Here is a 13892-nt window from a genome sequence, read left to right on the forward strand (position 1 = left end):
CAAAATCAACATTATATGATGACAAGTAGATATTTCACTGACAATCAAGACGCAAGACATAAGTTCTCTTTGAATACTCTTTCGGTCTGAAACACAGTCCACGTTCAAAATATTCTTCTGCCTTTTGCATGCAATTACACATTTCCACCAGAGAGGTCTCCAAATCCTCCAAAACATACTGCTGTAAGAGGCTGAAATATGACCTTTGCCACATGCAAGCTAACACTTCTGCGCACTGAATTGACGTCATAAGACTGGCAACTTCAGCAGATACTCCACACAAACCAGAAAGCTTTATCAAATGTGGTAGTTTATAGGATTTTGGGCTGCAGTTTGAGTAGCTTGTGTTGATAATTATTTACTATCACCCACCCCTAATTATTTGGTAATATGAAGCTAAAGTCAGCTATTCACCAGCTTCTTGTTTGAATTTTCCCATTCCACCTTAAATGGAACAGCAGTTACATTCTGGCGCTTCAGGTATCAGAACTGTTGTACTATTTACGGTGGCTACCGAGACATTAGCATAGTATTTGCTCATAATGATACACTGAAACGACTTTAAACTAAGATAATACAGTGGTTATCATAATTCTTTACCAGAGAGATTCTCACATTTGTGGGTTTCTTTGGTCTCTTCTTCAGCCATCTTGCCAGGTGTTCTTTTTTTCTCATAACACTGTTTGGAGTGGGTCTCTGAAAAACCTCCGTTTGGAGGGTCATGTAGCCCCAACACTTCACCCTACCCCTCTATCTTGACAAAAATCGGGACACCCTAACCCTAGATGTGAACACGCAAAACAGGGGGCTAAGGGCTAAGTGGTAGGGGCGAGTGGTGAAATGGGATTGGGCCTTACTTGCATGTGACATAATTTCAGCGTGCAGGTGTGTTAGCTTGTTTGTAGCATGCATGTAGCATTATTCTTACTTTGGCTGCTAAACTTCATAATCTAGAGGATCCAGTGATACTCAGGGAAAAAATGCAGGACAAAACACATCGGCTTTGGAGGATTTACCTCAAGACGCGACAGTGGTGATTTCCGAAAAATGCCAATCATTTTTGTCATACAGAAAACAAGTTTAGACCCAGAGTTCTTAATAGAGGCATGATGCCAACTATAGAATGACGCACAGATTCAGAGGTCTACAGGCCAGTGGAGGGTGGGGTTCAGCTGGTGGGTGCGCACTACTATGTACTTTTTTGTTTGTCATGACTCATATCAGGGGTGTGAGAGATGAAGAGCTAACAGGCCTCCTTTCACTTTATTGTGATTCATACTTTGTATAGATATTTCTGTTTTGCAGTCATCTTGTCAAGCCGAGTCCGACGGCACACATGCTCTGGTCCAGTACAATGGCATGTAATTATACTCTTAATGTCAGACACCCTCAGGCAAGTCTTTTTGCTACATATTTGCAGTGAAAACACAAAGTATCATTGTGCAGATAAGCTGTGTTTACACTACACAAAGCATTCTGCTAGCTGCAGCAATGTTTAGATGGGCATGGAAAGCAGGTGAAGTGTGTTCAGCATTCAAGTCTGGATGTTATATCTTTCCTCTGTAGCGTTCTGTAAATAAGAGTTTAGCACATTTGATAAGACTAATTTGATAGAGGTGTCATTAGGGATGCATCAGTACTGATACTGGTATCGGATACTGTGCTCATTTACTTGTAACTGTCTGCATAAAAAAGGCACCGATACAAACATCTGATACCAGCTGATTCCATGTGATGTAAGCTTAGTGTGCGCTGCTGTGCTAATGAACAAGCGTCTCACGCTGGTAGTGAAGGAAGGTCTGCTTGTACAGTGAAGTACTGCAGAGACAATTGGAAGCCAAATCTTTGGTCACTTAAACTTGCCTTGGCAAACTGTGCGATTTTAAACACACAAACACAATAACAACCACTTTCCCAATACAGGTAGAGACACGTAGGCCAGCACAACGGAGGTAAAAAAAAATTGCTACCAAAGTCCATACATGCAGACCAATACTCTGTTTGGAAAACAGCCTGTAGAGAGACTATAATGTCCTACCATGTCCATCACTACCTGGTTTTAGTTTCAGTGCACAGTGTGGCACAAGTTAGCAAAGCTCCTTTCAGTGTTTATGCTCGATACTTGGATGCACATTGTGGTCTGTTCATAGACAGAGCTGACTGTAGGGCTGCATTTCATGTAGCATGTCAATCAGACGGAGGCTTTTTGTACAGCATGAGCATATAAATCACAGGCTTTGTCCATACAAAATGGTATTCAAACATACACTGTAAGACATCATAATTGCTTAACTTTTTGTGTTTACTTATTTGTTAAAGTTACTAATACAAATGTATGCTTGCTATTTCTTGTGTAATCCTTAGTTACTTTGATAAATCTAGTTAAGATCAGTTCATTTGGATAAGTTCTGCAGCCTGAAGAGACTTTTGCCCAAAATGCTTCCTAGCATTCATAGGGGTTATGTTGGTTTCTGTTGATTAACTCTTATTTTTCTAATTTATGAATATAATTCCTTCTGTAAAATGTTATTTTTTGTGTCATTGGATCTTGTCATGCTAAATGTGAAGTTTGGATGCATGGATACACACGTTTTCGTTAGTTTCGTAGTTTTGTGTTCAGCTTTTCCAGTTTAGCCTTTTACCATAAATGCCAACAAAATGGCAAATGTGCATTCAGCTATGAGAGTCATCACACATGGGTGATTCTAGTCTTATCTAAGCCATTTATTTGTTATGTAGGAAACAATGCATTTGATATAACGAAGTTGTTCGAATTGATGCCAGTTCATAACATAAGGAAGAGTAACTGATTCAAGTGTAAGCAAAGTCCTGCCATTTCATTTATAATGGCTGGGCTTTCTGAGTTCACTTTACTTGCCGCAGTAGTGTTGATCACTGAAAATTAGACAGTAACTATAACTCATATATAAAGTTATTTAAGCTTGAATCTGTTAAGTAACTTATTTTTTTTCGAAACAATCTGTTTGAATAACTTTTAAAGTCAGTGTGAGTCACCAAAAAACAATATTTCTAATATTGCACAGTGTTTGTCTGCCTTTAGACGACATTCAACGACAGCTCAACCAGCCATCCAGCCAAAAAGACTCTAACGAGTGAGCTCCTCGGATGTGATTCTTGCAGTCACTGTGTTAAATGACTGTTGTAAATAAAGAAAGATGAGCATCAAAACTATAAATCATATTTGCGTTATTCAGTTACCAAAGAATGCAAAGTTCTGTACCTTGGAAATATAAATGATCATGTTATGGATAATAACAAATATTTAACAAGAATACTTCTGATAGCCAGCAAAAAAGCAATAACACAACACTGGTATAAGATTGAACCCCCTCTATAGAACAGTGGGTGGAAATTGTGAGACAAATTTATGTACTAGAAAAAATGACTTACCAGCTTCAAATGAGAGCAAAGGATTTGTTAACAAGTGGCAAAAATGAACGACATATGACACCATAGAAATACATAGAGAAAAATGGACATAAATGCAAGGATACTACGTCTTTAAATTCACTATCGGACGAGTTTTGTAACCCCTCCTTTTTTTCTCCCTCCTCTTTTTGGTGTTGTTCTGATTGTTACATTCCTTGATTGTATACATCTCTGTCTACTGGTCAAAAAAAAACAATAAACTATAAAAAAAAAAAAAACTATAAAACATGCTTTACTTACAGATGTACAGAAGCGCTTTTCTGACCTGAAACAAAACCCACTCTTCTCCAGCTTTCAGACCCGCCGTGGTTGGCGCAGACCTGTCCGACTTTTTCAGTAGTTCGGTTTTGACGTGTGACTCCACCCAAATTCAGATCCGCAACAAACAGCAGAAGTGCACTGATTCTCGAGGGAATTCAACACCATAGTGCATTTTTTCCACTGCACGTTTTCTCTGTACTGTCTGCACAACCTGCTGCTTTAACATTTCACTCTTTACAAACGCTCATATTGCTCCTGCACTGTGAGCTGCTGTAAAGAACAAGAGAGAAGCAATAAAACAATGACATGCGTTAGATTTTGGTACATGGACTGTGGAGTGTCTTTTTGGCCAAGCATCAGCGACCTGATCGGTTCAATTTAAATTGGTATTCACAAAGATCATAAGCGTCTCTATTTTCTGTTTCTCAGTTTTCATGGTGGTGAATGTGAGAGTAACAGAGCGTTTGCATCGCTGCAAAACTTCAGATCAATAAACAAACACGTACATGTAATTTAGACCACTTTAGCCCTTGCAGTCCACCATCTGAACCAAATGAATGAGATACAACATCACAAAAAAACTGTGGTGCAGTCTTTAGAGAATGAACTGGGCATGAAAACAGCCTGATGTTCTTCAGAGATGTTAGTTCACAAATACTGCTCTCTGAAGCTGCAGCTACTGGAGCGGTAAAAGTTGTAATACTTGCATAAAATAATTACACAAACAAAAACAACTTGAGTAGAAATACAAAAGAAGCAGGAAGAAAATCTACTTAAGTACCCAGTACTGCATTTCTGACTGCACTCAACATTTATCAGCATATGAACTGAAGACTGTGCAGCTCTGTTCTTCTCTTTTTGGGATATTTTTGGTCTAAAATACAGAAGCTCCAAAGTCAGACATGTAACCACACAAAGCAGTACAAATATTGCCACCATCAAAACAAACTGAACATAAACACAAAAATGGAAGTAGTATCTAAATATGAATGGCTAAAACTAAAACAGAGTAAAAAGATTCCTTTACTCACTTTAGTTGAAGTAAAAGTAATATGGTTTGAAAAAACTCAGGAGAGTAAAAATCCATCAGTATTCTCGTGAAGTACATGTAACTAGTAACTACCCACCTCTGAGTAGGTTTATAAAGACATGCTCTTAGCGTGACATGAAAGGCAATTTTAGTCAGCGGCCTAATTGCATTTTGTCACTCAGCCAGCCGTTTTTTTTTTTTTTGTTTTTTTTTAAACAATATGTTTTTCCCCACCACTTCTGCACAATATGTTAAACTCAGCAAATAAATAGAAATTGTGCACTAAAATTTGCAGAAAATGCCATATTTGAGGCCCTGTAGAGGACGTAAAAAACTTGTTTTCACTTTGAAAATATAAAAAAAATGTAATTAAATGGCTGTTCAAAAAAAACATGCAGAAAAGAAGAAAAAAGTAAATTAATAGGTGAGGGCAAAAATGTTCTTAACTTATAAAGCAAGTTAATGCAAAGAGATTTTAAGAATTCTTAAGAATTAGATCCTTAAGAATTGAAAAAAAAAATTTCTGAACTGCAACAATATTTATAATATATAATATAATATAAAATCCTTTATAATTTAATAATATGTTAATTTCCATCATAGGCCTAGTTCATTCCAGGTGTGGCTGAATTGATTAACAGTAACCGATATTACAGATTATATATTTTGTCTAGTTTTCTCAGAAAATGATAAAAAGTGACCACTTTTAAAAAAAGGCCCGACTTTCCAAAGTCTAAAGCGGTTTAATCACCTTTACCAGCTCCTCTACATGATACTACATATGATATCATGATCCAAGATGAGCAAAGATTTTCACCGAGCAAGCAGGCCTCTTCCTGTCTATTGGTTTGTCTACAGGATGTCATGTGACCTGTGCATCCGGCCAGACAGCACTGCTCTTTGTGCTCCCAGAAGACCGAACACGCACACACATGCACAGCCATGCCTGCACACCTGCTTACCTTAATAACCACGCACACATCTGCCCTTCCTCACTGAGAGCTGCCCGCTGAGCGTCCCAAAGCTCGTCCTGTGATGCTTAAGACTAAAGTTTCTCAACTCCGTGAATTGGGGAAGCACTGCAGACTAGGTTTTTTTCACCTGAAACCCATGAGGCAAAACCAGAGAGGAAATACGTAAATCAGAGTATTAGTAACTTCGCTTCCAGTGCAGCTTTAATCAGACATATTTACACACACATTGTGCAACTTCTTTCTGTTGCATTCACTCCAGGATGCCAGACCTCTAAAAGGAGCAACGTACACTGCCTGTCAAAAGTTTGATCATAGAGTCGTGTGCAAAAGTTTTGGCACCCATGGTCACCTGCCTGTCATGTTTTGTGAAAATAAGTTAACACGTCCTCAGAACGTGCACAATTTAATGCACAGTTTCTGTGCATTTGCTGAATATTCACACACACACACACACACACACATATAAATATATGTATACATGTGTGTGTATGTATGTATATATAAGACTAATTAGCTAGTTACTAACACTATGAGTATTCTTTACAATACACATGTTAACAGCTGTTAAGTGTCCTTGGTATGAAGACAAGCTGTAGCCCAAATAATGCTTTGACAGTTCTTTTTCAAGCTATTGTTAAACATAGGAATGCACAATGATATTTGAATAATGTAAACATCAGCAGACATTTGCTTAAAAAATCATCGGACAGATGTTGTTTCGATTTTTCACATACCGACTCAGACTTCTTTAGAAGGGTGGTGATGGGAACCAGGGGTCACAAGGTCTACAACACAAACAGCCATTTTATTTACTATCCAAAACCACCAGTGAACCTACACGTCTTTGAGTTTCTACATGTAATGTTGATGATGGTAAATGAATGGTAAATGCATGTACCTCTCTGCCATCAATGCATATTAAAAAGCATGTTTTAGACCAGAACCTTCTCGAAACTAGCATAAACCTATGTCTCAGGCATCAGGCAGGGTATTTATAACCATTTCATGTAATATCTTTCTGTGACGGAGCTTTTAGAAGAATTAAACTGTTCAGACGTCTGGTTCCCATCACAACCACTGTCAACAATTCTGACTCTGCAAGTTTCTCTAGAACGGAGCATTTCAGACCAAACCACTCTGAATGACTCTGTTTACATCTTAATCATTTAATTATGACGAAATATTGCAAAATCAGTTGAATTTCCCTATAAAGGCACATATTCAAACTTTTTTTGGACTCAAGGTGGTTTAAAGGGGACTTGTACTATTTTTTTTAATTTCTGCATAATTAAATTATTAAGATGTAAACAAAGAATACATTACATGAAATGTATTAAGATACCTATAAGGTTTTGGGAATAAAATCAATGGCTAGATGTTGAACTTCAAGGTAAGAGACAAAAGAAGCAGAGCCCAGTGAAGGACTGCGATGGTGGAGATAATGCTAGGAGTCTGACAAAAGTGAAAGCAAAACCCTCATAGGCTTCAGCATTGAAACACTGCAGAGAGCAGCAGAACGGTTGGTGTGCTGGCATCACTGAGAGAGAGGACCCACTGGTTTCAGCTAACTTCACACCTAGTCAAACTTTGGAAAAAGCTCAAAAATGGGAGGGGCACTTTGGGAGGGGCAGTGCAGTGATTTACAGGTTTGGAGTCGGGGCTGGGAAGGGAGGCAGGTAGGCTGTGCTGCTGCGTTTTCATAGCTAATGTTAGCTACTAGAAAATATGGAGAGAGACTATCTAACAGAAGATTTTTCTCCACCACCATCCCCATCTTCGGATGGGGAAGGTATTTCTGATCAGGCAGAGGCTAAGTCTTTTACAAACCCATTCATGTCAGAATGCTATATCCAGGGCATCATGATGAATGAAAAGCGCCCAGAGAAACTTCTTCAGAACTACATATGAAAACTTCAGAAGTCGTATATGGTTTAACTGGTCATGGACAGCAAACAAAATTTGCATTGTGACCACTGTAAAGACCAACCGTATAAAAAAACAGTGGGTACATTTCTCTACAATGAAGCATTTCCCATTAAAATGCACTGAATGACTTTGTTTACATCTCAGTTATTAAATTATGCATACATTTTGAAAAATCCGCTAAAATAGATGAAGTTTGAGGGCTGCCATCACAACAAAGAGGATAAAACGTCTAGGGTACGGCATTATTCCCAAATTAGTACTTTCGATAAGAGAATTACTTGGGGTTTCCTGGTTTGTCAAAGAAACATTGCAAAATCTATGCATGTTAATACATCTTAGGGTATTGCAAATAAACAAACCATGCTCGTTGATTAAAACGGTTTGAAAAGCTGGGCATTCCCAAACTTTTGATGGGTGGTGTATACAGTCTTCCTGTATAGTGACTTGCAGTGCAGGAGTAGAATCTGGCAACTTACCAGTGAAAGCTCCTGAGGGGAACTGGATATGGAGACGGTCCAGCTGCATGCAAGACTTCATTATTGCTAATGCTGTTCTTCCCAGGGCGTTGTTAGAAACTCAATCACTGCGTACATTGTTGAGCAGGGAGAGCATGGCCTGTGGTTGTCCACCCTTTCTCTGTTTGACCATTGCAGAGTGCAGGGGATTCTGTTCTCCTGCGCCCCTCGTGAAACTGGTGCCTTTCTTTCCATTGCTGTCCCGTCTGCACCGCAACAACCACAACAACATAAAAACACCCTGTCAGTCCATTTACACTGCATTGAACAGCAGTCTGTGTTTGCTGACCAGAGGGCTTACTTGGGATATTAGATTACTGTAGATTATGCTCGACTGGGCCCTTGGCTCTCGCTACTGTAGAGGTCCAAGAGAGCAAAAGACAAGAAGTTGTTAGTGAAAGACAACACATTACAGCACAAAAGACTGGCCTAATAACATAACACAGTGCATGGGAATGTTTTGAATCCTGGAGTGATAAGTACTTTGGGTCAAAGGACGCTACACAGGAAACGCAGGAATTCTTTTAGAGGTGTGTCTGTGCTGACAGACAAGGACAACGGGCCTCCAGTTTGAGGGATATCCGGTTTAGCTTTTGCCTCGTATGCCAGAGCAGGGGCCGTTTAATATACGTAAACGGTTAGGATACCTGCTTTGCCTACCTTTCTAGCAACTAACACCAAGAAACTTACAAGTTCCTGCAGCTGTTCTGCCAGATCTGGTTTGTGGCTTTACTCAAGAGAGCAATGACACATTGCACAGTCTGGTTTAGGTGTTGCAGTATTATGTAACAGTGAGATCAACTACACTAGCAGATCTTAGAGGCGCTGGATGAACAGTACAAGCACTGGATGGGTTACTTTGGACAAATGTGTCAACAAAATGTAAAATTCAGTTATGTTCATTCATCAAGCATTAAGACGGCCCTGCCCTGAAACCCGGTCCTGCACGTGGTTCATAGACGTTACATGATAAGGGGGGAAAAAATTGTACATAGCGCTGTAAAGCGGGAGGACGTCAGAGCACTCTCAGCTGTTCTGAAATCAGCTGAGGTGGCTATCAGCTGATTTTCACTTCTGATATTTCCACTCACGCTTACAGACAAATATGCTTAGTATGTCTAGTATTTCAAACAGACAGGCATGGCACCCGCATGGCAACTACTGATCGCACTTTCAGTTCTGAACAGGAGGGTATTTGAATGAATTTGAATAACAGACTTAACGTCAAGTTTTCAAAGTAACGTGTTTATTTAAAATCCTTTGGGGGAAGATCGCTGGATCTTTGCTAAAGCAAAGTTGAAGGCGACGGCTAATTTTCCGCACACCAACTAATAATACAACAATGTGTATGTCCATGTTTCATCGCTGAATGCATTACAATAAAATCTAGACTGTAATATGTGATTTAATGTGTTATGTAATTTTCTGTAGTGCAGCATTGTATCGATTAGCCTCATCCCTTTGACACAATCCACAGTTTTTTATATCTTTTTCATGTTTTCATTCACCATCTCTCACCACAGCATGCATTACACAAATATGTCATACAACCATGGGAATCCCTGTGGTGCTCAACCAGTCCTGACGGCTAGCCTAGCCATAAATGGAAGCTATAGAGACAAGTTTTTCTTCTGTTTTTAACCCCTTCAGCCAAAAAAAGGAACCAAACCGAGGTGAAGTGAGGTAACCCTGCTAACTTTAGCTTTTAGCTTTCCGTCCTCCTCATCTGATGAGTCATTTCCATTGCTTGAGTAATTCTCTACACTGCCATGATGATTCAAAGACAGTTACCACAGATGCCAAAAGATATTTAGCAGTAACATTATTCTAGCTCCTACTGCAGCTAGCGAAAGAAAAAAAATTCAAACAGCCTGCCCTCAAAAATCAGCCCCAAAGCAGTTGCAGTTTTTCAAAAATTCAATCATCAGAAGGAGGTTTTCCAGACTTTAAACCAAAAATTCTTGCTGTAGAGACACCGTTGTATGCAGTGCGTAGGCATGTTTGCAACAGATGTGCTATGGTTAAATTTGTCATTTTGAGTGCCTCTTTAAAAGTCCCTTTTCTGTCATATCAATTAGTCATTAAAATACTAATGAGAAAGCCTTGAGCTGTTTTACCACACAGCAGTGACCTAAATTGGTGACCAAACCTCTTTGAAAACAAAGTTGGAGAAAAGATTTTCTAGCTTTACAAATTATATATTAAAGGAATTTAATAGGTTTTAAAATTTCTACATAATTCAAACATTAAAATGTAAACAAAGTTAGACAGACTGGTCTGATGTGATATTCATTGTAGAGGAATCTGCCAATTTGGATTGTCTTCATCGTGATGGCGAAAGGAACCAGCGACTGCGATGTCTACAAAGCAAGTATAGCCATTTTATTTGCCATCCAAAATGAACAGTGGAGCCTGTATGTGTCCAATGCGTTTTCTATGTCAAACTGATGATGGTAAAATAGTGGTAATTTGAAAACTAAATTTGCAAACTATTTTGCTTTACAATGTCTTGAATGCACGTCTCTGGCACAAATGGTTATGTTTTAGGCCAAAATCCTCTCACAACTATCGTAAAACAGCCTCTCAGGCATCCTTCAGCGTATTCATAACCAGGCCATGTAATGGCTCTCCGTGAGGGAGCCCTTAGAAGCACTGAACTCCTCGGACGTCTGGTTCCTATCACCACCGCTTTGAACAGTTCTGATTCGGTAGGTTTCTCTAGAGCGGAGCATTTTTTCACCAAACCACTTTGAATGACTTTGTTACACATCTCAACGATTTTATTATGCAAAAAGTTTTGAAAAATAGATGGAATTCCCCTTTAAGTTATTTTTGTTTTATTAGCAACGTTAGCTTAACCGTAGTCGTCCATCTTCACTGCGCATGCGCGCGGCTCACCGCTGTCAGGGCTCGGCACGGCGACAGTATGGCGGCGGGCTGCTGCTGGAAGGATGCTGCTGTCGCCTCTGCGCTTTCTGCTGCCTCCAGCATGTGAGCGGACCCTCGGCGGCGAGCGGAAAGTCGACGACGAGAAAGGCCCGTGGCCGTGAACAGCGAGGATGGCCAGACTCGCGGATTATTTCGTGGTGGTGGGCTACGATCTCGACAAGAGAGGTGAGAGGACGGGCGGCTGGGCTGAGTAGCTCCTTCCCCCCCTCACTGAGGCTAAGCTAAAGGCTAAGGCTAGCGCGGTTCAGTCATGGGCACGGTAAACAGGAGGAGGCGGAGGGAGAGAGGAGGGAGGGAGAGGGAGAAGGAGGCGGGACGGCCCTACCCGAACCGGGACAGGGCCACCTCCCAGCACGGCTAAGTGTTCAACTCTCAGCCCGCGGATGTCAAGGGCCTCTGGAGCTTACGGGGGCTGAATCTCAAATGGCCGCCTACTCCCTACATAGTGTGCTAACTTATCTGGGTTCTGAAATAGCGGGTGCTGCACCCACAGTGGTTCACCATGTCTTCAAAAGGGAGGCGTTTGGGACTCGGCCAAAAGCAAATCAGGTCGCGGATTGGGGCGAACGCTAGCTAGACAGCAGACGTGTCGACATAAGGCTCACTGAAAGTTGGGACGGCGTCTTGTTCTGGTTCTTGTTCGTTGCGTTGGAAACGAACCTGAGCGAGAACTTTCAGACAGACTATATATGTGCCGTCGTAACGTTACATCTGTGGGCGGAGCCATCAGTTCAGTTAGCCCAGCAAACTATATAGAACCGGTTAGATAACTACTTGCTTTGACCTGTGCATTGAAAAGATGGTTCTTTGGTGAAGGGAATGGTTCTGTTTAGTAGCACGACTTTGCAGAATTTGCAAGCTTGAATGGTTCTTCAAACTGATGGGGAATGTGCTGTATATGGTTCTGTGTAGCACCAAAAAGGGCTCGTATATTGATATGATTCCCCATCAGTTTGAAGAACCATTTAAGCTTGCTTTGAGCTGTGCACTCTTGAAAAGATGGTTCTTTGGTGAAGGGAAAGGTTCTGTTTGGAACCACGAATTTGCAAAATTGGTAAGCTTATGGTTCTTGAAACTGATAGGGAATGTGCTGTATATGGTTCTATGTAGCACCAACAAGGGCTCTGCTGATATTGATAGGTTATGATGTCAAGAACCCTTCTCAAAACGATTGTGTATATAGAACCATATACAACACATCCTCCATTAATTTGATTAACCATTTCACCATGCAAAGAACCATTTAAGCATAAAATGGGTCTATATGAAACTCATAGTTCAAAAGAGAACCATCCGTTTCACTAAAGAACCACTAAAGAACCGTCTTTTCTCCTGTGAGTGTAAGATACTGTCATACTGGTCTGGTTTCTGTTGAAATGTTGCTTAAGTGTGGTCGGTTACACACTTCAGCTGACCTGACAGCATCTTATCCGAAAGATGATCTGCACAAAACGGCGCAGCACAGTAGTTGAATATATTGTACTGTTTTTCCTTCATGCATACGTTTAGGTGAATTAGAGACTCTTGCACTGCATCTTCTTCCACTCTTGTCCTGCCAGCCCGCCTCAAAGGCAGCCATCTCCATTTTCTGTGCTCTGTTGTTGAGAGGCTGATTGTTTGGGACCGTTACATGAGGCTCCCCCTGTTTGTGGCCTAGATTCAGGCTTATAATGTCCCGTTCAGCATGCATTATTCACGCACCCTTATCTGAAGAAAGCAAGTCACTGGAAACTACTAGCTAACCTTGGAGGTGCTTATTTATAGAGAGGCTTTGGTCCATGTCTTATTCATGAAGCGCGTGGAAAACGTTAACACGACAAGTCCCCGAAGTCTGTCAGCAGCCCAAGAGATCTTTCTTAAATGCATAATTCGGGAGGCAGCGTATTAGTTTTCTTCTGTTTTTTTCTGCCCATGAAAGCTTCAGTGTGGTTGTATTCAGCCCTGAGCGTGTGGCAGGATGTTATATGGCTGTTCTGCAGAACGCCTTCCCTTCCTGTTTCTTGTCTGCTACCTTGTTTCCACACGCACACATACATCATCATCTGGTCTGCAGACCTTTAGGCGCACATCAGCAGCCCAGAGCTCTGGGAGCTGAAAGCAACACGTATTTCACTTCTCGTTAAATTAGGGGAGTGAATATTCCAAGAATAGAAGCTGCGGTGTAGAGAAGCTAGGTTCTCTGTAAGACAGGTGGACGTATAACATGCTTTTGAAAGCATAATTTCTGTAGAACCGCGTTCTTGCGCTGCTTGTAGTGCTTCCAGTGAAATAACATGACAGCGTGTGGCATTTAGCACCTCGCACCGCTTTAAAGAGCTGCTAGTCTGAAAACGACAGTCATCCTGTGATCAGTATCTCTTAAAGCGACTCTGTATTGGAGCTGATGCCCAGGCCACAAGAGATGGCAGTCTGACGTCATCATCCAGTGCCAGTGGACTGACTTCACTGTTGGGGGATACAGAGCCGGGGGATGTGGGTCTGGTTTGCTAGCACAGGTGTGAAAAGTGTTGCTAGTTCAGTTTTCTGCTCTGTGCGACGTCACAGGAATGTCTGGCGAGCGGAGGCGGCGACAGACACGTTTGTTTTTTGCAGCAGAGCTCAGCGTCTGTGTTGTCGATCAGAAAGACGTTTTCTAGGCCTGGTCCTGCGCTCGTTTCATTTCTGTGATGTATTACTGCAATAAAATGTCAGTCTCTCAATGCTCTGCGTTCCTTGCTGGAACCTGTCCACAGATTTTTGATAAGGAACAGTGCAAACAGTCTCTACCTGCCTGCAGCCCTCTCTCCT

At 41.1% G+C, this 13892-nt stretch overlaps 1 protein-coding gene across 5 annotated transcripts in view; it reads left to right on the forward strand.

Moving 5' to 3' along the window:
- Window positions 1-11081: 11081 nt before the first annotated feature.
- Window positions 11082-13892, forward strand: part of sbf1 (SET binding factor 1) — a 96845-nt gene continuing 94034 nt past the window's right edge. For all 5 annotated transcript variants that reach the window (XM_036563808.1, XM_036563811.1, XM_036563809.1 and 2 more), the window contains exon 1: window positions 11082-11270. In XM_036563808.1, coding sequence (XP_036419701.1) covers window positions 11216-11270 — 55 coding nt within the window. In that variant the 5' untranslated portion in view covers window positions 11082-11215. The remainder of the gene's footprint in view (window positions 11271-13892) is intronic.

Source organism: Colossoma macropomum, unplaced genomic scaffold, assembly GCF_904425465.1.
Source record: "Colossoma macropomum unplaced genomic scaffold, Colossoma_macropomum, whole genome shotgun sequence".
NCBI lineage: Eukaryota > Metazoa > Chordata > Actinopteri > Characiformes > Serrasalmidae > Colossoma > Colossoma macropomum.